General features: G+C 41.5%; 3 protein-coding genes across 4 annotated transcripts; all 3 read left to right on the top strand.

Annotated features, from left to right (window-relative positions):
• Nucleotides 1–343: 343 nt before the first annotated feature.
• Nucleotides 344–2,900, top strand: LOC137282456 (uncharacterized). The gene is made up of 4 exons (XM_067814210.1): nucleotides 344–1,115; nucleotides 1,594–1,630; nucleotides 1,869–1,976; nucleotides 2,184–2,900. The coding sequence occupies exons 1-4, from the start codon at nucleotides 432–434 to the stop codon at nucleotides 2,552–2,554; spliced, it is 1,200 nt and encodes a 399-aa protein (XP_067670311.1). The 5' UTR covers nucleotides 344–431; the 3' UTR covers nucleotides 2,555–2,900.
• A 4,370-nt stretch (nucleotides 2,901–7,270) lies between these two features.
• Nucleotides 7,271–13,247, top strand: LOC137282455 (uncharacterized). The gene is made up of 4 exons (XM_067814209.1): nucleotides 7,271–8,231; nucleotides 11,271–11,313; nucleotides 12,047–12,118; nucleotides 12,685–13,247. The coding sequence occupies exons 1-4, from the start codon at nucleotides 7,701–7,703 to the stop codon at nucleotides 13,029–13,031; spliced, it is 993 nt and encodes a 330-aa protein (XP_067670310.1). The 5' UTR covers nucleotides 7,271–7,700; the 3' UTR covers nucleotides 13,032–13,247.
• A 2,495-nt stretch (nucleotides 13,248–15,742) lies between these two features.
• On the top strand, nucleotides 15,743–23,215 carry LOC137281507 (tumor necrosis factor ligand superfamily member 10-like). 2 transcript variants are annotated; one of them, XM_067812773.1, is made up of 5 exons: nucleotides 15,743–15,812; nucleotides 18,912–19,394; nucleotides 19,568–19,604; nucleotides 19,817–19,909; nucleotides 20,513–23,215. In XM_067812773.1, the coding sequence occupies exons 2-5, from the start codon at nucleotides 18,960–18,962 to the stop codon at nucleotides 20,932–20,934; spliced, it is 987 nt and encodes a 328-aa protein (XP_067668874.1). In that variant the 5' UTR covers nucleotides 15,743–15,812; nucleotides 18,912–18,959; the 3' UTR covers nucleotides 20,935–23,215. The 2 variants fall into 2 exon arrangements, with proteins under 2 accessions (XP_067668874.1, XP_067668873.1); XM_067812772.1 differs by having other exon boundaries at nucleotides 15,756–15,876.
• The last annotated feature ends 1,169 nt before the right edge of the window (nucleotides 23,216–24,384 follow it).

Here is a 24,384-nt window from a genome sequence, read left to right as displayed (position 1 = left end):
CTGATTGGTTGAAATTTCGTTTGCGGCTGAGAATTGTGCACTGTTCACAAAAAGGTTGATTTAAGGTAATTAGAGATCGAATGAGCAGTTTTGATGGCGGGGTTTCATTTATAACGATGTCAGCAAGTGATTTTGCGTTTGTACCCTATTAGAGTATATGTGACCTTTAAGGTGACATGCCATAAAATATCTTGTTTACTCTTGTTGAGAAACAACAAACGGAAAGGAAAGGGATTCTTCTTGAATAATTCATTGCTATAGTGACGATAAATATACACGTGTGAGTCATGTCGCCGTCTATTGGTTTCAGTCCTACGTCAGTGAATCAAGGAAATATTTGGGTAATATATAACGTCAGTGAATGGTACGATCCGCATATAACAAACCTACATTGGACACAGTAGTTGAGGACTCGCGTTTGGGACATCACGATGAACAGTGACAATACCACGGTTTCGATTGAGCATTTGCTAGATGACACGGCGTCAGAGCAGAGTCCAGATTCATCATTAGACAGGGTTGATACGTCTGCTGAGACAATTCCTAGCGGTGAGACGTCCACAAGTCAGACCATTGCATCGAATGGTCAGCAAATCACGGAGGACATGTATATGTCCCTGATATCCACTCCCGCGCGGACAGAGACAAGTCTGACGATTTTTCCACCCAGGAACACACAGGCTCTTACCTCGAGCTATCTGAATCCTCAGAACTCGCACACTAATTCTTCTGTGACGCCATACAAACATAAGCATGCCAAGGGAAGAAGGCAACATAGGCACCGGAGTTCTAACACAGAGAGTCATGTGGAGAACGTCAAACACAGATACAAGAAACTGGAAATATGTTTTGCAGTGTTGTGTTTCCTTAATGTGTTAATGTTCGTGTTCTATATACTCACAAATCCTAAATACGGACCCTTCTTTTCCGACAATACAGAAGACGACTTCTTTGAAAAGGAAGGCGGCGAGCCTAAAACATTCAAGCTTTGCACCAGATGTCAGCCATTAGAGGCCAAGGCAGGTCTTGATCTTTTACGTGACATCAAGTCTACTAAGTACCCAGATTTCTGCTGCTTCAGACGGGTGGACCAGTTGCTTCAGCTGATTGATGGGGTATGTGATGACGTCATAAGATATATGTAGGAGACGGTTATATCAGCTGACTGATGGGGTTCATGGTAGAGGCAATAGATATATGTAGGAGACAGTTATACCAGATGATTTATGGGGTGAATGGTAGAAGCAATAGATATATGTACGAGAGAGTTATCTCAGATGATTGATGGGGTGCATGGTGGAACTAAGCAATAGATATATGTAGGAGACAGTTATCTCAGATGATTGATGGAGTACATGGTGGAAGCAATGCATCTATGTAGGAGACAGTGTATGCGATGAAGACAATAGATATATATGTAGGAGACAGTTATACCAGCTGAATGGTGGGGTACATGGTAGAGGTAATAGATATATCTAGGAGACATTTATATCAGCTGATTGATGGACAACGCTTACAACAAGTTTCCACGTAATTAAAAACTAATGATTTATCAACCCTCTTTTGAATCTATTCAACTGTTCCATGTTTCAGTATGCCGAGATATATGTCGACCAAGAAGTAGGGAAAGGTGAGTTTCAACTCACATCACAATGTGGGACTCTACTTTCACTCCCCTCAATAAAGCTGAAGCAACAGCGGATCTAAACAATACTATATGAGCATTACACATATGAGCCTCAGTTTTCTACTTTCCTTTGTCATGTCATAAATGTCCATGGGGCGTGTAATGTATTACCAGTTACTGAGCTGAAATCAGTCATGTATATGATGAAGGCCGTTAATAAGGGAATATTTACCTCACACAGTACGCAGTGAGGTGACATACAACATTACGACTGGGTTGAAGACAGGGATCCCTGCCTCTCGTCGCCAAGCAGCCATGGCTCACATGTACTACAAGGACACCAGCGGAGGTAAGTGAGCAAGCAGACTGACCATAACCGTGTATGTATGTAGTCGCATCATGTGTGTAACATGAGACACAAACAAGGAGCGTTATCATGACAATTGCATGGCGTAATGTAGAGTCCTCGCTGAAGATATTGGAATCACGAATCACACCCTTGGTATGTTTTGATTGTCAGTTCTGATGTTGCTGTGAGTGTGAATGTCTATTGCAGAAAAGACTAAGGATCTGAGACCCCTTCGATGGGAGACACAAGGTGTGGACATCCTGCTTGTGGGAAGTATGAAGGTGTTGCGGCAGCAGCATCTGCAGGTTCTTCAGACCGGCTACTACTACATCTACAGCCACCTGCAGCTAAAGGGAGACGCCGAGGCGATCCACCAGGTCATGAAGAATTTTGAAAAGGACACGAAGAAAAAACTTCTGTACCAGAAGTCCAGAAAAAGTGACCAGGCATCCGAGCTTCATGGACTGTTTCGCCTGGATGAAGGAGACCTGGTTACAGTTGTAGCTACCAAGAACGCCATCGAGTCAGGCCAGAGGAAGAACTACTTCGGTGTTTTCCAAGTGGGCCAAATCATATGAACCTGCCAAACTAGTCAGAACATGAATGTCACGTACGTTCACAACTACAACTATAATGTTTGGGCTTTTACAAACACGCTACAATTGCCGGCAATAGATATATCCATGCAAGTCGATATTGCAAGGAACGCGCCTAATAGCTTCGCACAGATGTCTGACTTTAGGGTGTAGAGGAACAATGTTGATACACCGGGACTTTTGGATGTGAATGTGTATATATTGGTTGCCTCTGTCATGGTTAAGATGTGTTTTGCTCAACTTCTCACAGGCATTGTGTTTTACCATGTTTTAAATATATACGAACATGCCATTGCCTCGAATAAAGAAAAAAGGTATCCTAAACTGACATTGTATTTGTGTTGACATATCATATTCCACCAGATGTTTCATGTGCCTGTGGATTGGGGACATAAAACTGAATCCTGTTCCATCTGCTGCTGTCAACAGATGTAACGGACGATCATAAGAGAACGTAGGAAAAGGTATTTCTGTATGATTTATTCTGACTGGTATTGTTCTCGGTCTATTATCCTACCCGCGTATTAAGTATATCTCTTACCAGCACACCATTTGGGCCGTGGTTTAATGCAGCGTGGTGAGAGAGGTGGTTACAACTCATTCACGTCAAGAGAAAGTAGGGAATATGCTCTTTGAGAAAGGAGACATTGTTATCTCTCTCTCTCTCTCTCTCCCTCCCTCCCTCTCTCTTGCATTGTGTTGCATAAACTACACATGTTAGCGCATGGTAGGTTGTTAATGTTTAATTCATCATGAGTTTGTCAGGTTGCTGAGTCATGTGATGTTCTAATATTATGACAGGGAAGATGAAACTGAACCTAAAAGTTGACACTCTGTCCCTATTCATTATCAAGTAATCTGAGAGTGTACGTACGGTACATTGACGCATTTCGTATTAAAAGAATTAAGAGTTTACCGTTAACACTGTATTGTTTACAATGTTACAAACGGCAGAGACATCCACCCATCTCCGTGCACTTCACAAGGGTACCAGTCAAATTGCCAGAGCTACAAACTGTCCCTGGGGTAGTCAAAATGCCCTGATTCATTTAAAATGATTAAGTATATGCTATAAATGCATAGGTTTTGTTAACATTGGTATTATATTCTTCTTATAAAGGTTATTAAGAAGTAATGTTTCTGAGCAAAATGAATATTCCTAGATAGACAATACTGTAATAATAGTTCATATTAATGCAGCTAGGGAAATTTGACTGCTACCATTTATGAATAACCCACATCTCCCAACGATAAGGACTGAAGATATTCACTGGTTTCAGATTATATACGAAATGGTGGAAACCAGGTATCTGTTTCCCCGTGGAACCTGTCATTCACGAAGTCCTTTCATAAACCTGTTCCAGTCACAGACGTGATAAACCTACTCCTCTCACAGACGTGACATGAGTCTGGTGCAGTAAAAGACATATTATCCCTCTACGATTTGTCTGAAGCGGACTTGTCTGAAGAAATGTAAGCAATTGCTCTGTGCATCGAAACTGTCGCAGACGGTGTTTGCCGGACAGCTGTCAATCACATCTTTTGCGTAGGATAGTCGTAAAGAGCGCTCCGAGGGACATAACTCTATGGGTTCGCTTGAAATAATGTTCGGCGGTTAGGGGACATTGCATTAATTCATTCGAACTTTTGAATTTAATTATAATATTGTAATCTAAACTTTGTTTGGAATGAATAATGGTATCTTCCGTGAGGGCAGATAGCATTATTGAAAGACATGCATTATTTATTTTTAGAGAAGGTGTGATGTGGGGCCTTTAGAGACGTGACTGTGCTGTCCTGTTTACATACTGTTGAGGGAATAAACGATCACATTAACGACAGTGCTCTCCATTTCCAGTTACATGATAGAACAAATTCTTCCCTACCATAGGGTGTATAGTGTGTGTTGTATCACCAGTGGGTATGTTAATGAATATGAATACATGAATGATTTATTAGAAAGTGTCCGTGTGTAGCACATCTGATATCTGGGAGTTCAAGTTCAGATTCTAGCTTTTTATGTGTTAGTCTAGATGTAGATGTGTAGGTATGGTTGGTGTATACATATGACACAGACAACATTGGACCACTGTGACTGATTTATGATTGTTAGGTGAGTGAATAAGTGAGCGAGTGATTGATTATAGTGTTACGTCGCTTTCAGCATAACAATCCCGGATGTTCGGCGTGACATGAGATTGTTATAATCTCAAGGCTGCCATACGGACCTTCACTAACAAAGGGGTACAAGAAGTATATGGTCTTAACGGCTTATATAATTAACTAGTAGCGGTCCGACTTCCAGTTTTGTTGAGTGTTAAACTGCTGTATACTGGCGATTTAAGAGAGAGGGTTCCGGATTGACCTTGCACCGAAAAAGTAGAAACTTGCTAAAATACAATGTGATCCCAAATATATCAGGTTATATTAATGAGTAACTATTCAGTCGAGCAAAGTTCAATTCAGTTCAGTTCTTTATTCGGTATAAAGACCAAAGGCCCATCTACAAGATAATACAGAAAAAAAATCATAATGACAGGTGGGGGTTTCTGAAACATATATCTTCCTAACTAAACGTTTAACAAAATCTTATTGCATGTTAGAAGAGTTTTAAACTTAAACATTGTGGGTAGATTACAATAATATCTTGGTATATATTTTTGATCTGAGATCTGATCATACAGTGGACATTCTATACAGCCTAACAACACAAAATGTACATGTTCTATACGGCGGAGAATGCCGTGCCGTCTACCAATATTAACCATTAAAGGGAGCTCACCTATACACAATAAACATAAAAATCTTCTGTATACTTTCTTACTTTCTTTATTGTCATATTCAATTGACAATAAAGATGTAAATTCCTTATAATTACATAATTTACTTGAATTCCCAATATTCTACTAGTAGAGTACCAGTGTTGTTGATTACAGTCTGTACAAAGGTACTGAAAAACATATCTTATCACCCACTTCATGTGTGATCCACACTTAACTTAAAACATAGCGAAATAGTAAGTGATTAACCATTGATGCCCAGGCTACACATCCATCTAATGATTTACATTGTTTTGGATATCTAACAGTTGGCATTGTTAACAAATTTATCCAAAATGTAACACATCGTTTATGATAATCAATAAACAGACCATGTCTATCACATTCACCCAGTGCAGCATCAATTGAGACATAATACCCAACACCTGAAACATATTTACAAAATGTAATGTGAAAAAGTCCAAAATATTCAATTTTGGTCAACCCCCATCACTGACTGGAAGAAAGTAAAATTAGTTTAGTCTGTGTGTCAAATATCTTAAGCAAAACAGTAGGAGAAATATACTTTAACTTGTACTGTAGGTTTTAGATATTGGCTTTCTGAACAAGTGCATTCATTGCTTTAGACCAGCGGAGTTAATTTTGCATAATTAGAAAATGTCATAATAGTCGTTACAAATATTCCCGATCATCCGGAAGCAATCACTGCACACGGGGAAAATGTCATTGTGGGTGGTACTTGGTAAACATATATGCCATAACAAGTTACCAGCATAACACTGACTTTCATGTGTCTGGGCAATACTTGAATCTAATGACAGCTGGAAACATCGTCATATTTGGCATTTCTATGATGAATCGATCATGATTTATTGATGATTTATTTAACCCCAAACTGGATTTAACACGATCAGAGATACAGGAAATTCCTCATTGCATTTAATGCGTACTTCCGAGTAAAGACAACAAACTCCCCTGAAGGTTGTATCAAACACAAGCGTATTTTCCTAAACTACAGTGACGCACCATTTAGTTAAAGCCACCTCTATTTTTAAGGGTTATGCTCACGACACAAAACAATTAAGCACGTTCATGACTTCATAATTCTATTACTTATGTTCAAACGTCTCCGTTATGGCCACACTATACCAAACTGGTCATCAAGTGATCATTCAATTTGACAATATTTAGTGACCATCGAAAACGACCATTTCTAGTGTCCATCAAATATGACCATTTCCAGTGTCCAAACAGTGTGACAATATCTAGTGGCCATCCAATATGACAATATCTAGTGGCCATCCAATAGGACAATATCTACTTACAATCCGATATGAAAGTATCTTGTGGCCATCCAATATGACAATATCTAGCTACAATCCGATATGAAAGTAGTGTCTATCCAGTATGACGACATTTAGTGATTATCAAATATGACGATACTTATTAACCATCCAATATGACAATATCTAGTGACCATCAAATTTCCAATATGACAATATCTAAAGATCATCCGATGTGACAGCATCTAGTGATCATCCAATATGACAATTTAAAGTGATAATCAAACATGACAGTTTCTAGTTTCCATCCAGTGTGACATTCCAATATGGCATTATATAATGATTATCCAATATGACGATATTTTGTCACCGACCAATATGAAAGTGTCTAGTGACGATTCGATACGACGGTATCTAGTGATTATTCAATATGAAGATATTGACAATACCTAGTGATCATCCAATATGACAATATCTAGTGACCATCCAATATGACAATATCTAGTGACCATCCGATGTGATACTATCTAGAGATCGTATGTATTTAACAACATTTATCGCAATCTCCTATGTTGCAACATGTAGCAGCCACCGAACTCGACCAGGTCATAACCAGGAAACTGAAAACGTGTTTCAAATACACACAGAATTATCACGGGTTTGCCTATTACCGCGTGCGTAGTTTACATCAGCTGACTTTGTGTTCGTGGTTACAGATATGTAAAGTTTAATTCAGTGTTTTAAGAAATCTAAACGTGTTACACAACATAATTCTCACTTGTTTTTCAACTTTTCATCCAAACCATATCCGGAGAACAGTCATCTGCACTATTTGCCCTCGAGACGGAAATTGAAAGTAACGCTAATGGCCCGGCGTCATCAGCATGGCATGCTGATCTTCCGTAACGACATGGAGCACACCATACGTTATCATCCGATAGTCAAGGCGTAAATAAGTACCAAGTACTGTAGCAAGAACATGATGTGTGGAGAGTAGTGAGTATCTACACCGGTTACAACACGCGAAGTCACTCAGAACCTTAGTGCACGTGTTGGCGACCCACTATGTCAGATTTAGCCGAGGAAGAGGACAGTCGCAGTGACTCCGATACCAACACATATGAGTCGTTGCTGCCGACCTCCTCCAGCCGTTCAGTGCTGGTACAACCATCTGACATCACTAGTACAGGACAAGCCTACCGACTGGCCCATGGAGCCATCACACCACAGGCAGATAGGCATCACAGTCGTCCAAGACACAGTCGTGGTCACCACAGGAGGCGGTCCTCCAACGACATCGTTGAACTAAGGCAGTTTTACAAAAAGATCAAGAAGTGTTTCCTTGTTTTGACTGTGTGCAATGTGTTAGTTGTCATAGCTCTGTTTGTAACACATCCCAAGTTTGGGTTTCTTGTGTGGAACACCGATGATGATTTTCCGAAGGATGGACATCCCAATACGCTACAACTGTGCGTGAAGTGTGGGACTTTATACGCTAAAGTAGGGCCAACACTCATCAGTCACATCAGATCTCATGACAACCCCGGGTTCTGCTGCTTCAGACACGTGTATCAACTGCTGAAACTAGTAGACAACGTGAGTATTACCCTCACAGTGACGTTGTGGCAGGGTGGATGCATTTTAACATAGTGACAGCTAGGATGTGGACACTGACACCGTAGCAAGGCATGTATTAATGATACAAATACTTCGTAACAGTCATGCACTAATTTACACCAACGGCGTAACAAGGTTGTGGACTTACACTTACATCGAAGAGGGCGTAGACTAGTTTTTACACCTACGTCCTAATAAACTGAGGTCTCATTGTAACAATGCATGGGCTAGTTTTACAAGTACTTCGTAACACGGATGTGGACTAGTTATACACATAAACTGAAACGAAGCGTAGACTCATTGTAACGAATCATGGGCTAGCTACACACTAACATCATAACAAAACATTGATTAGTTACTCACTTACATCGTAACAAGGCATGGACTAGTATAAAATAACCATCTGGTAGTGGTAATATACATAGACATCAACCATGACAGCAGTAGTATATACATACACGTCAACCATCTGACAGTGGTAGTATGTACATACACGTCAACCATCTGACAGTGGTAGTATATACATACACGTCAACCATCTGACAGTTGTAGTATGTACATACACGTCAACCATCTGACAGTGGTAGTATGTACATACACGTCAACCATCTGACAGTGGTAGTATGTACGTACACGTCAACCATCTGACAGTGGTAGTATGTACACGTTAACCATCTGACAGTGGTATGTACATAAACGTCAACCATCTGACAGTGGTAGTATGTACATACACGTCAACCATCTGACAGTGGTAGTATGTACATACACGTCAACCATCTGACAGTGGTAGTATGTACATACACGTCAACTATCTGACAGTGGTAGTATGTACATACACGTCAACCATCTGACAGTGGTAGTATGTACATACACGTCAACCATCTGACAGTGGTAGTATGTACATACACGTCAACCATCTGACAGTGGTAGTATATACATACACGTCAACCATCTGACAGTTGTAGTATGTACGTACACGTCAACCATCTGACAGTGGTAGTATGTACATACACGTCAACCATCTGACAGTGGTAGTATGTACGTACACGTCAACCATCTGACAGTGGTAGTATGTACATACACGTCAACCATCTGACAGTGGTAGTATGTACGTACACGTCAACCATCTGACAGTGGTAGTATGTACATACACGTCAACCATCTGACAGTGGTAGTATGTACATACACGTCAACCATCTGACAGTGGTAGTATGTACATACACGTCAACCATCTGACAGTGGTAGTATGTACATACACGTCAACCATCTGACAGTGGTAGTATGTACACGTTAACCATCTGACAGTGGTATGTACATACACGTCAACCATCTGACAGTGGTAGTATGTACATACACGTCAACCATCTGAGAGTGGCAGTATGTACATACACGTCAACTATCTGACAGTGGTAGTATGTACATACACGTCAACCATCTGACAGTGGTAGTATGTACATACACGTCAACCATCTGACAGTGGTAGTATATACATACACGTCAACCATCTGACAGTGGTAGTATATACATACATGTCAACCATCTGACAGTTGTAGTATGTACGTACACGTCAACCATCTGACAGTGGTAGTATGTACATACACGTCAACCATCTGACAGTGGTAGTATGTACGTACACGTCAACCATCTGACAGTGGTAGTATATACATACACGTCAACCATCTGACAGTGGTAGTATGTACGTACACGTCAACCATCTGACAGTGGTAGTATGTACATACACGTCAACCATCTGACAGTTGTAGTATGTACATACACGTCAACCATCTGACAGTGGTAGTATGTACATACACGTCAACCATCTGACAGTGGTAGTATGTACATACACGTCAACCATCTGACAGTGGTAGTACGTACACGTCAACCATCTGACAGTGGTATGTACATAAACGTCAACCATCTGACAGTGGTAGTATGTACATACACGTCAACCATCTGACAGTGGTAGTATGTACATACACGTCAACTATCTGACAGTTGTAGTATGTACATACACGTCAACCATCTGACAGTGGTAGTATGTACATACACGTCAACCATCTGACAGTGGTAGTATGTACATACACGTCAACCATCTGAGAGTGGTAGTATGTACACGTTAACCATCTGACAGTGGTATGTACATGAACGTCAACCATCTGACAGTGGTAGTATGTACATACACGTCAACCATCTGACAGTGGTAGTATGTACATACACGTCAACTATCTGACAGTGGTAGTATGTACATACACGTCAACCATCTGACAGTGGTAGTATGTACATACACGTCAACCATCTGACAGTGGTAGTATGTACATACACGTCAACCATCTGACAGTGGTAGTATATACATACACGTCAACCATCTGACAGTGGTAGTATGTACATAAACGTCAACCATCTGACAGTGGTAGTATGTACATACACGTCAACCATCTGACAGTGGTAGTATGTACATACACGTCAACCATCTGAGAGTGGTAGTATGTACATACACGTCAACCATCTGACAGTAGAAGTATATACATACACGTCAACCATCTGGCAGTAGCAGTAAATATATACACACACACACGAACCATCTGGCTGTGACAGTATATACATACACGTAAACCATTTGGTAGTGGTAGTATATACATACACGTAAACTATCTGGCAGTGGTGGTATATATATATAGACGTGAACTCTCTGGCAGTGGTGGTATATATATATAGAAGTGAACCATTTGGTAGTGGTAATATGTATGTAGAGGTAAAGATATTTGAGAGTCCCGTGCTCGGATTCGAACCACGGACCTTCTGATTCAAATACGGATGCAGTGTTCACATGACTACAGCGGTTGACCCCGCCAACAAGCTGACAAGGTAAAGATGGCATCTGTTGGATGACTCCACGCCCTGCTGCAAACATATATATACGTGAACTATGCGGTAGTGGTGTATTCAATGTTTACAAATTGTATAAACCGCTAAAATGGTTTCGTGGCTTTTCTTCAAAGTTAACGTCTATACTTTCAGTACACCAGAGAGTTTATCAAGCAAGAAGAAAACAAACTGAGGGGTAGGTGAAGGAAGACATTCACTTCCTTGTGTGTGGAGGTGTGCACCTGTCCGGAGGACATGTGCAGGTGATGTTTGAGTGTGTAACTACTGAGAAAGTCCAGATGATATTTGAGTGCTGCAACTATTGAGAATGTCCAGGAGATGTTTGAGCACTGTAACTACTGAGAATGTGCAGGTGATGTTTGAGTGTGTAGCTACGGAGAATGTCCAGATGATGTTTGAGTGCTGGAACTACTGAGAAAGTGCAAGTGATGTTTGAGTGCTGCAACTACTGAGAATGTGCAGGATGTTTGAGTGCTGGAACTACTGAGAAAGTGCAGGCGATGTTTGAGTGCTGTAAACACTCAGCATGTGCAGGCGATGTTTGAGTACTGTAAGCACTCAACATGTGCAGGCGATGTTTGAGTACTGTAAGCACTCAACATGTGCAGGCGATGTTTGAGTACTGTAAGCACTCAACATGTACAGGCGATGTTTGAGTACTGTAAACACTCAGCATGTGCAGGCGATGTTTGAGTACTGTAAGTACTCAACATGTGCAGGCGATGTTTGAGTACTGTAAGTACTGAGGAGGTACAGCTGATGTGTACATATGTACATGATGTAATTACTGAGAATGTGCACGTGATTGAGTCTATTTTTGTGCACGTCTCAACCCTGCATCAAATATTTCATGGGTATAGTAGTATATATTTGATCCTTACTTTTACAAGCCATGCATGATGTTTCAGTGAAATACCCAAAGAATATCCCCTCGTCGTGTGAGTCTAAGGACCCGGTGATTGCACACACATATTTCAACGGTAGGCGTTCTTTATACGATTCTAATACTTAAATGAAATATGTTAAAGTGAGTAAAGTAATGTAGGGTACTTTTCTTTGAAAATCATGTAAATTTACTAGTAAGAGATTTCTAAATTCTAAATATTTCAATCAACTGCCGATATCTAAGTATGTGTAACAAGAAAGTATTTGTAATACTCTCTTTAAGAATTGTTGGGTTTATACTTTGTTCTATTATGAAGACTGTTAGTTCCGTTTTCATTGCATACATGCAAACTGCGCTGCTATGTCAGCGTAATGAAATATAATTGTGTTTAATTGAAAGACTAATTCCCTGTTACAACATGGCCATAAGCTCAGCGGAAGGCTGTTACAGGTTGAAAGAACTGACCTTTCCCTTCTTCCACAGCTGCAGCTGTTTTCCTATGCAATAATGAGATTTCCTTACCGCGAATACATAACTATAACATTATATTTCGTGAGATACTGATAGAACAGCAAAGGAGTCTACGGCTATGATGTAACAGAAATTAGACATTCAAATGAACTGTAAACATACTCATAGAAAAGCATGTCTGAATTACAGGGCCCTCATCCGGCAATAACTTGACATGGGAGCCCGTTGGAATGGATATCCTGTTGTTGGGAATTCGGCTGGTCAATTCTAGCAATCTGATGGTAAACACAACAGGCTATTACTATATTTACAGCCATGTCCATATCACGTCCAGCACCGTATATACACATGGAATCTTGAATAAAGGAACGACACTGGCGACTAACAGAGGGAACACGAGCGATCAAACATACTCAATAATACAGGGGATTTTTCGCCTCAAAAAAGGATCGAGCCTGTCCGTGTCTGTGACACCGGGTGCCAGTGTGGGTGGAACGAGGAGTAACGTGTTTGGATTATATAGACTGAAGCCGTGATGTGTGTGCGGATGTGAGAATTTATTTCCACCAGTACTCAATACTTATGTATGTGTACTTATGTGTACCTTGGGAGCAGGACAATTACCATCTGGACAATAGCCGCCTTGGACAATAGCCACCCAGGTACTTTTTACTATTATCGTGTGGACAATTGTTCATATGTATATGTTAAGGAGTAGCATGTCAATCTCAATAAATGTTGGCAAAGAAAAACTATTTTATTTTTCTGTTTGGGGCGGAAATTGTCCGATGAAACATTCCTATGATTCACCACACGGTATACTGCGGCCGTCACAGAGCAACCAGTAAACAGGTACAGGGCATAGTAAAGACAGAATAACATCACAGACACTTTATTTCTCTTCCATCTTTACCAGAACATGCCCCAGCTTACATCATCGACTACACAAGTTGAATTTTCAAGATGGGATGTTGAATTTTCAAGATGCTAAGTCGAATTTTCAAGATGGGATGTTGAATTTTCAAGATAGGATGTTGAATTTTCAAGATGGGGTGTTGTGTTTTCAAGATAACAAGTTGAATTTTCAACATACTAAGTTGAATTTTCAAGATACAAGATGCCGAAAAATAGCGGAGCGTGGCCCTAATAGGCTTCCGTAGAAAACCACGAGACACGAGGTATGATCATTATTGAAGCAGATCCCCCAATCAACCAATCAACCAATCAACCAATCAAAATCTTCCGTTCGGGCAAAGATTCACAAAATAAAATGCACGTGAAAATGCAGATTAACCTGGCCTACCCAGAAGAAAACAATACTTTTGGCCACAAAACTGTATAACACCAAGAAATGTTTTTGTATGTTTCTTTATTGACATTATAAATAAAAGAAATTATAAAATACAACATGAAATGTCACTGCTACGTATATTCCACCACTAGGGTGTGTGTGGGGGAGTGGGGTGTGTGTGGGGTGGGGGTGGGTGTGGGTGTGGGTGTGGGGATGGGGGTGACGAGAGAGTTTAAATTTGGAAAAGGAATGTAGTCTGTCTTTTTTGTATTGTGAAAGCTCCCAGGACGTAAACAATAAGCCATTTGTCCATGTTGTAAGTATAACTGTATCTATATCAGTATCACCCTCAAATGGAATATCCGGTGAACATTGGTTACTTATTTTTTTTCCTTTCGGTACATCACAAAGAGTTTATATCATTTACAAATAAATACGGGTGAGACTGCGAGCACGAGGTATTACCGCAAGACAGTACCAAGGACGTCAGACTTCCATGGAAAAACTTAAAGAAGTGTCATACTCACACCCCTTGTCAACTGTATAAGTACGACATCTAAAACAGCATGAAGTGTGCCCTTACAACCGCAGTCACCTGCATAAATTAAAGACGACATACAAAACAATATGAAATAAGTGTCCCCTCATGGCCTAGTCACCTGCATACAGACTTTATAGACGGGTGTGACGTAGCCGTTTTGCTCTTTCTCGCTCTAGAAGACACCACAGACATCATCTTGAGGAGTCTACACAATAGTTATTAACGTGTGTGTCAAGTGGTGCAAGTCGGTAGTGGGGTTTTCGGGGGGTAATTTCCTGGGCAGCCAATCCCTTCTCGGGCATGACGGCATTTGCTTTCTGGGAAAGCTACGTTTTCCGGCCTACACAATTTCATACAGACAAACAAATGCATTCGCTGCACGGTGTCCCGATGTCAGACCTCTGAAGCTATTCTAAAGGATTCGAAGCGTTTTGGTGCACGTGACTTATGTAACTACAACTCATCGTGGTCTCGCATAACTCTGTGGACACGTGACTTACGTAACTACAGCCCGTTGTTACCTCACACAACTCCGTGTACACGTGACTTAAAATAACTTGATATAATGAAAAGGGAACGCGACGCCTTGCACCGCTACCCGGCCGTAGTCCACGAGAGATTGACTTTCGCGGCACTCAACGTGTGCAACAACAACCATTAATGTAGGAAGTTCTTCAGTCCAGTACACACATAGGCCACGCGTACAACCTAACTTTTTATACTCTGATCCGATGTGTTGAAAATGGGATAAAATGTGTTTCTAATGCTTGACAATTGTCAGGGCGCTCTCTTTTGCAAACTGCAGTCTGGGTCAGGGTTTAAGTTCAGTTTGAAGTTATTCCCATTTGCCAACGCCATATGAATTCGGTGTAACTAGCTTTGCCTTACTTACAATGACAAGGTCACACACAGACACACTGTACGAATAAAAACGCTCAACTTACACACACTTTCACAGTGTAATAAAGACTAAACACGCGTCCATTTTGTATCGTGCGTGCGGACGGACGCACGCATATACGCGCGCACTCACGCACGTACAACAACGCACAACACACACACACACACACACACACACACACACACACACACACACTTCTATCCTGGACGACCATCACATACATCCCCGATCCCTGTCAACACGTACACTCATGTTGTCAATGACGGCGAGCTGCTGTTCATGGATGTTCCCCTTTACAAGAGGCACGCCACGATCAGTACCAGTTAAGCGAGCAAGAAGCTGTTACTTGCACACAAGAAAGAGTAAAACGAATTTTGCAAAAACATTCTTCCTCTTTATAAATATAATCTACAACAGTAATCTCGTACCTGCGGTATAGGTCACGAGGGACAGCAGGGTGCATGCTAGTGACAGTGTATATAAATAGATGCAGACGCCATGTGGATATAAATATATATATATTTGAGTACACGATTGGCTGGCGACACAGGTGAGGGCTCCAGGTCGACAGCCATGAGTTGCGGGTAGGTAACATGATAGACCTTGTTTTCAATCTCAAGTAACAAACAACAGCAGCAGCAGCCACAGGTAAGTCTGATATACCTGACAGGTAAAAATGGCGTAACTGTCATCAGCGCACATGGGAAAATAACTGTGTATATTAGTGGGTTGCGTCAGTGATGTGTAACATCGACAAGGTATCTAGATTATTTAGGGTGAAAATAGGCGGATTTCAACATTTTGCGTGACATTGTTTCAATCAGGTACATCCTAATCGCTACCTAAATACTTACGTCGCTTTTCATGTGTTCGTCTGAAGCATTGACACAGAGGAGTAGTCAAGGCAGTTGAGTCGGTAAATAGCAGGACTGTAATGATAACACTTATACTAATAGTAACTGTATATCGTTATTTTAACAGAAGAAAGATCTATGTATCTAAGTTATCTCAAGTTCAGACTCAACACCCAGCCCCACCCCCACCCCCACCCACACCCCGACCCCCACCCCCACCCCCAGCCCCTCTTCAGATCTCACTTTTGCAATAGCCCTCCTAACACCATGTAGATTCACGTGTCACTTTGGCTTCACGCCAGTAGCTGTTGTGGAGTCAATACATATCTTATATAAGCTGGAAGCATATCAGTAAGCACGTGTAATCGTTTGTGATCAAATTTGGGATTTTTAACCATAAATATATGTTTGCACCGAGAACTATTATTAACACGAGATACCAATGTTTATCATAAACACGAGATATCACTGTATATTATTAATATTAAACACGAAGTATCAGTGTCTATTATGAACACGAGATACGAGTGTTTATCTTAAACACGAGATACCAGTGTCTATGATAAAAAACGAGATATCAGTGTCTATCAGAAACACGTGATGTCAGTGCCAGAAATTTATCACATGTATACATTTATGATACCTAAAAGAATTGTACATATACATAACCAACTGCAGTTGTATTAAGGAAGTGGAAGTTATGTAGAGTAGTGAATATTCCATGGCGTGGAAGTGGAGTTACTTACAATTATATGAGCATAAATCGATGGAAGACTTGACAGAGTAAAAAGTGAATGTGATGGCAGTTGGCCAATTGTTCCCGAGATTATGTTTATCAACATTGCAGTGTGCTAGTGTCAATATCGTGCTGATGTCAGTCACCGGGTTACCTGCTGCCTGACCTACTAGACTTTCAACCCGTAATTGATAAACACACTGGCACACTGGCCAAACTCACTCACTATCCCTGGGATCGCTGTGCACGCATACACGTGTATCTGGACAAACACCGTCTAACACAAACACTGCATGGATATAACAGCATTTAACGCAAACACTACAAGGATCTAACCAGTGTTTAACACAAACACTACACGGATCTATAAAGTATTTAACACAAACAGTCCGCGGTGGATAGAGCAGTGTTTAACACGACTATACAAGGGACAAACAACGTTTAACACGACTATCAAGATTAAACAGTGTTTAACACAAACACTACATGGATCTAACAGTGTTTACGCATCTAGCAGTGTTTAACACTACTCGGCTCAAACAGTGTTCAACAGAAACACTAATAGGGTTTAACAGTGTTTAACACAAGCACTACAATGCTCTAACAGTGTTTAACACAAATACTATACGGATCGGAAAGTATTTAACACAAATATCAGACCTACTACTAATACACACACACTACACCAGACCTACTACTAACACACATTACTCCAGACCTACCACTAACACACAAACACACTCTCCACCAAACCTACCACTAACACACACTACACCAGAGTTATCACTAATACACACACATACACACTACACCAAACCTACCACAAACACACACACTATACTACACCAAACCTACTACTAACATACACACACATACACCAGACCTATTACAAACACACATTACTCCAGACCTACCACTAAAATACACACACACACACACACACACACTAAACCAAACCTACTACTAACACACATACTACAATATACCAACCACTAACACACACTACACCAAACCAACCACAAACACATACACTACACCAGACCTACCACTAACACACAAACTACACCAGACCTACCACGAATTCACGTACCCCCTAACACCTGGATGAAAGCAGGCCCCCATAGCCTGGTAATACAGTATCTTCAATAAACAGACATGATAAAGAGATCCCTTCGTGAGTCACTCAACGTGTAAGTGGGTAACAAACTATTTAAAGTGGTTGCGGTAAAACCGGAGCTGGGCCTTCCATGTACATTCTGTTTGAATGGGCCTATGTGCCTCATGTTCAGCCGCATGAGAAGCTAAAGTTGCTGCTGATATTAGTCGACCCATCAACGTTTACATACGATCAAACTGACATCGGATCGCCAGACCTCAGCGATACACATTCATAATACTGTAGCCAGAGATCATATACCGATATATGGTCTCTGCTGTAGCATTTATATTTCACCAAAACAGCGATATTGCTAAAGTAACAAAAGATTGTTTCTCGGTGTCGGTCATGGGTTCTCATGTCATGACTTACAGTGGAGAGGCCACAGTTCTGTACCACTCTGTAATACTATCTGCCATGTCGGTAACACGAGATGTTAAGGGCTAACCGCCACTGAAGGCCAAAGACAATTTACACAGTAGGTATTTATACAACTGTAGGGTGACTTGACATTATTCAAACTCGTCTGTATAACAACTAGGTCACCACAGACCTACGTTTCATTGTAACTCCTAATTTCTATGAATGTTTTAATCCATCCCTTCTACACATTACATTGGACGTGCGAAAGTGTGAAATGCGTTCGAGTTTGACGCTAATGATACCATCATGTCAGAGTTCATTTGATGATAAGATATATGTGTGTAAATCCGTATACAAATGACGTATTAACGTACCATTATCTATGTAGGACATCAGCCATCAGAACAATACAGTCAGGAGAGCATATCAATGAACAGGAAAGACTTATCTTGACGTGATTTACCCGTGTAGGTAACAAAGCACAATGTAGGAACACCGTATATCCTGGTGTCCAGAATAATTGTACGGGTAAACGCTACACATGATACACCAGGAAGATTTCTCTTTTTTAAAGATAAATCAAAAGGACTTCTTGAAATCTGGAATCCCCAGGACTTCAGTGATGAACGGAAAACCTCAACGGGTCGGTCGACTGGCTCGTGACACCAGCATTTCTTCTGATACCTCTACAGCATCAGACATGTCAACGTTCTCTACAAGCGACTCTGAAGCCCCACTAGTTAATACTAGGGGAAGTACCCACTACCAAAAGTCTCACAAGTCAGGGAACAAGGGAATGCTAGTGGTAGTTGCCATGTGTATGTGTATGAGTGTGGGAGCCCTCTGTCTAAGTCTACTTCTGTACACCGGCACATTGCAGCATCACCCTCACCCACCAGCACCACAGCAGGCCGTGTGTCTCCCCTGCAGGGACATTCTGACCACGCCCTTCCCCGAGCAGGATGACAACATTCACCTTCTGGACAGACACTTCGAGAACCGGACAATGATCTGCTGTGCCAAAACTCCCAAACAGTTTTCGATAATGTTTGCTAAGGTGAGCTGTGACTTTTGAATCCTAACGCCTGTCCATATGACTAAACAATCCCGTTAACCATTTGTCCTATAAACTGCTATTTGAGGATAGTCAGATACAATAAGTGTTTCAGAAAACACAAGCTACAACGTGCCTCCAGACAATAACAAATAGCATTTATCCTTTGGTTGCAGTTAGTTGACCGCAAGGTGAAACAAAAAGAAGTCATGGGTAAGTTCGGTTAACATGACGTGAAAAAATATCCCGAAAGTACATATGTTCCCAATATATTAAATATAAACTTTGTTCTAGTGAGGTTGATATTCATCAATATCATCTTGATTCATCATGAATGTTAACCTCAGAGATATATAAAGATTGCTAAGTTAGTTATCTAATCCCTTGTGCCGAAAGAGGTTATGAACTAACTTTGTTTTTGCCAGAGTCCCTTCAGCAGGAGTCCAGACAACAGGTGGCAGCACATAAGTCAACAGCAAGAGTGGGAGCCCATCTGCTAGCTGGACTTCAAAAGACAGGTCGGTGCCAGAGTTAATCACAATGCAGACTGCTATCCGATAGGAACGGATAACAAGGCTGTTGATGATGTTGAGTACTATATCCCCATTGTACATCTTAGGGAACATAGACGTTGTGTATGCCTATTACGTATTCAACAATTGCCAATCCTATGTAATGTAAGATTTAAAGATGACAGTGGAATCAACAAAATATGTAAAATGTGTAACAGTAATAGTTTGGAAGATGAACCACATTTTCTAATTGTTTGTGATGCATATGCCAATTTAAGAAGCAAATATTTACCAGAATTAATTTGTCCATTTACCATAGGCAGATTTTATAAGTTGTTAACATGCAAAGATAAGAATCTACTTATAAAAATTGCGCTATTTATTAAAGATGCTCTACATAAAAAGAATTGTATCCAGAGATTAACGAGACATACATGTTTACTCTGAAGTATATCTTTAAACCATATTGTCAATACATCATATATCACCTTGCATTTGCTGTACATGGACCAATGGCCTCTGTACCGAAATAAAATCTGTTCGATGACAAGGCGCTCCCAGTAGAAACCATATAACACTAAAACAATGTTCGTCTGTTTTTTCTTGTAGAGTCCAAAGAGACCCAGGTGCGGTCATGGCTGACCAACCGTCCTCTCTCCTTCATGGAGGGCCTCCATCTGCACGCTGACCGCCTCGTGGTTGAACACAGCGGACTGTACCTTGTCTACAGCCAGGTCTACTTCAAGGTCAACATGGACGAGCCCTCCACCCGGTCCAACCCCCCTACTCTACTGGGGCATCTGGTGCATCGTTACAGCGTCACCATCCCGAATGGAGGTCGTGAGGAATTGCTTCAAGCGGCACACTCGTGCTGTGGGAACGGCAGTGACAGCCTCTTCCTCCATACTAGCCACGTGATGGGTGTGTTCCAGCTGAGCAGAAGGGACGAGATCTACGTGACCGTGTCTCGCCCAGGTCTCATCTACCGCGACCCAGCACGCAGCTTCCTCGGTGTATTCAAGCTGAACTGATACTGTTCTTGGAGCAACCCCCTGGGTATACACACCTACAGCAGGTATCCCAGCCAGGTATCACTCAACTCGCTGTAGAGGCGTGTTCACACGGCACTGGTGTTACGGTGTTTAGTCTCTACGTGGAGGTGTGGACAGCGTGTGACCCTCGAGTAATTTAACCATTGTTGTCTGTAATTGCGACAGCACAGACCATTTACTGTCATGTGTGGACGCTTTGTTACCAGCCTGCTCCCAGTAACACAAATACCATTGTGCCAAAACAAACGTCACTAGTACAAACCCATTTGTTGAAGCTCAAATCATCCCTTTATAAGTGTCCCCAAACTGATTAACCTTCAGGTGCCTAGCTTTAGCTACGTGTTGAGTGAGTTGTAGATGCTCTATATACTGGGGCGCCCCAGTGCCCCAAGAGACGGAGACATGTCATAATGGTGTAATAGCAATAGCTACATCAGACCACTGCAGCACGGCAGACTCTACAGGCATGACCTTGAAGAATGAGAGGAAGTGAACTCTCCCAGCATTATGTCCCTAAAGATTCGGTAGCGAGTTGGCTTCAAGACTTCCTCTTGTATATCATGGTGTGTGTTAGGGTGGGACATATGTTTGTAATAATCAAGGTGACACCAAATGGCGAAGCTCAGTGCTGTGATATTTTTCAAATTTTAAAGCTAGACGTATCATTCATTCATTCATTCATTTTCGCACGAGGTTCTAACACAGACAGGAACACACGCACTCGAACAAGCACACACAGAGACACAAGCAAACACAGCAAACACACACACACAGAGACAGACAGACATAGACAGACACACCCTAACACAAAGATACACCCAGACACATCCAAACACACCCACACAGACATACCCAGACAGAGAGACACACCCTAACAGACAGACACACACACCCTAACACACAGACAGACACACAAACATACAGGCACACACACAGACAGGCAGATGGGCATAGCGCCAGGTACACATACAGACAGACACACATACATACAGGCACACACACAGACAGCAGGCGCTTAGCAAGCCATTTTATTTCGTGTAATCACTATGGTTTGTAAAGCTTTCCATTTAGATAGTATAATTGAGGGCTTGCCCATTCTTTGTAGCTACAGTCATGTGTAAGCCCGTGTTTTTCTATCATGGTAGCTACGTACAGGACAGGCACACATACAGTCAGACACACATGCAGTCAGACACGAAAACACTGGCAGAAACAGGCAGAACGATCTCAGTTTATAATAACGCACGTGTTTGATTGCATCATATAAATACGTAATGATATACTGTTTTGTTCATGTAAATAAATATAATTCAATGTTTAATTTTCTACAACTCACACATTTTTAATGTTCAATCACACCGACACGACTGGTGTATGGGATGTTTGTCAGTGCCAGCAGAGTCTATTATATGGTCGCTGGTTCAAGAACATTAGTTCAGAGTGCCGTGTAACCCGGGTGTCAGTTCAAAGGGTAGACAATCATAATGCTAAAGACCATTTCTGACCTGGATGTTCACATAGCGTGGAGACACGATCGGGTGATGATGATATGTCCTCACATACTGCTGGTTGTCTCGCCGTGGTGATGGGAATCTACATAACGCGACTCAAATACTTCAGCTGACTTGATAGTACCCATACTTCATAGCAAGGAGTACATTTGAAGGTATTCTTGACATCTGTTTTGCCTAGATGTTTGCTCAAATATTAAACTGTTAGCTGACAATAGAATTGGCGGGGCTTATGTCACATGACGCTGGACGACGTTGTTGTCGACAGTTTTGGGTGTTGATGATCAAATGCGGATCCAGAGGCGGGATGTCCAACAGAATAGTCATGTCATACATTGACTCAGAATACTCCATTTGACTGGATATGTTCTGTCCCATTTAGTGTGTCATTCTGTGATGTATGGATAAAATGGATAAATGATTATACACATGTTATGCTGCATCCACTTTCACTTTGACTGGATATTACGTGTGTGTGTGTGTGTGTGTGTGTGTGTGTCTGTGTGTGTGTGTCTGTGTGTGTGTGTGTGTGTGTGTGTGTGTGCATATGTAAATATTTCATTGTACACTTAATATCCTGTCCAGTATCCAGTATATATCTGTATATTGTGATAGTTCCCAGATTGTGAATACATGTTGTATCCCAATGTGTGTGCCATGTTGTGATATATACTGAGAGAAAAAATGCGAGACAAAGCTTGTGAAGAATCTTGAACAAAAATAAAGGTACGCTTGTGCTTTCATGTAGATTTAGTCTCCAGCACTTCATTTTGTCTAAGCCACACTCTGTTCCGACTATCAGTGAAGTCTATACTAAACCTTGATTAAGGATCCCAAAATGAAAAGTTTGCCTGACTGATTGTCCCAACTATGAGTTTCTTGACACCAACGACGTCTTGCAGTAAAGGCCGTCAACCATGGACGTCTAACATACAGGTTCCATCTGTGAAGCGACTACTGTCCAGTTGCTCTAATACATGTACTTTTGTGAAGCTCATCTCCAGTTTCAGAGAACGGTTGTGTAACACTGTCGTTCTAATAAAACTGCGTCGTGGGTCAGTTGTTGCCCTCGGTCGACAAGATCCACGTATGACATCAACGTTCTTGGTCTGTCGATATCGCGAATGCAATCTGATAATTACAGTCTGAAACGTTACGAAATGCAAAACTCGTTGAGAAAGAGGTAACTTTATTCTAATTCCAGATACAATCATACAATTTGCTTTCCAATTAAAATTACCCCACCACGGAAAACCCCCACTTCTTAACAGCATACAACGCGTTGACTAAGTGTCTCGTATTCATAATATACACAAGAGTGGTGTTTGAGTTCATGTGTTTATTATGCGTGAAACCTAAAGCCCAAAATGTATTACATGGTTCTGTGTTTTGCCTTAACTTCGTGTATCGCGATAGTGAATGACATTCGGATTTGGGTCATACTGGTGACTAAGGTGCCCCCGAGTGAAGGATAACGCTGAAGATAGAGGACGAGGCCTGAAGGTGATGAACGAAGCCTGAAGGTGATGAACGAAGCCTGAAGGTGATGAACGAAGCCTGAAGGTGATGAACGAAGCCTGAAGGTGATGGACGAGGCCTGAACGTGTTTTTACGCTTCTTCCAGCAATTTCCCCCTCGTGCAGGAAGACATGTACTGAAGACTTGACGTTTACCAGCCTGGTTAACCCCACGATCTTGGGTATGGTGGTGTGGCAGATCAATAATCAGCATGAACGTGAGATGAGGAGTCACGACATGGAGGCAACATACACTGTTCAGCATACTGCGGCGTCTTGGGCGATATTCCCTCCCCAGCTTCGCACGTTACCCTTGCTTGTCTCGTTACAGTCAAGGACGTGGTTGTGCTCTGTTTGTTGCGGACGATGATGTTGCGCTCATCAACCAGGAAGTTGTACAG

Source organism: Haliotis asinina, chromosome 4, assembly GCF_037392515.1.
Source record: "Haliotis asinina isolate JCU_RB_2024 chromosome 4, JCU_Hal_asi_v2, whole genome shotgun sequence".
Taxonomy (NCBI): Eukaryota; Metazoa; Mollusca; class Gastropoda; order Lepetellida; family Haliotidae; genus Haliotis; species Haliotis asinina.
The sequence above is the reverse complement of the archived record's forward strand: the minus strand, read 5'-3'. Positions and strand labels throughout refer to the sequence as shown.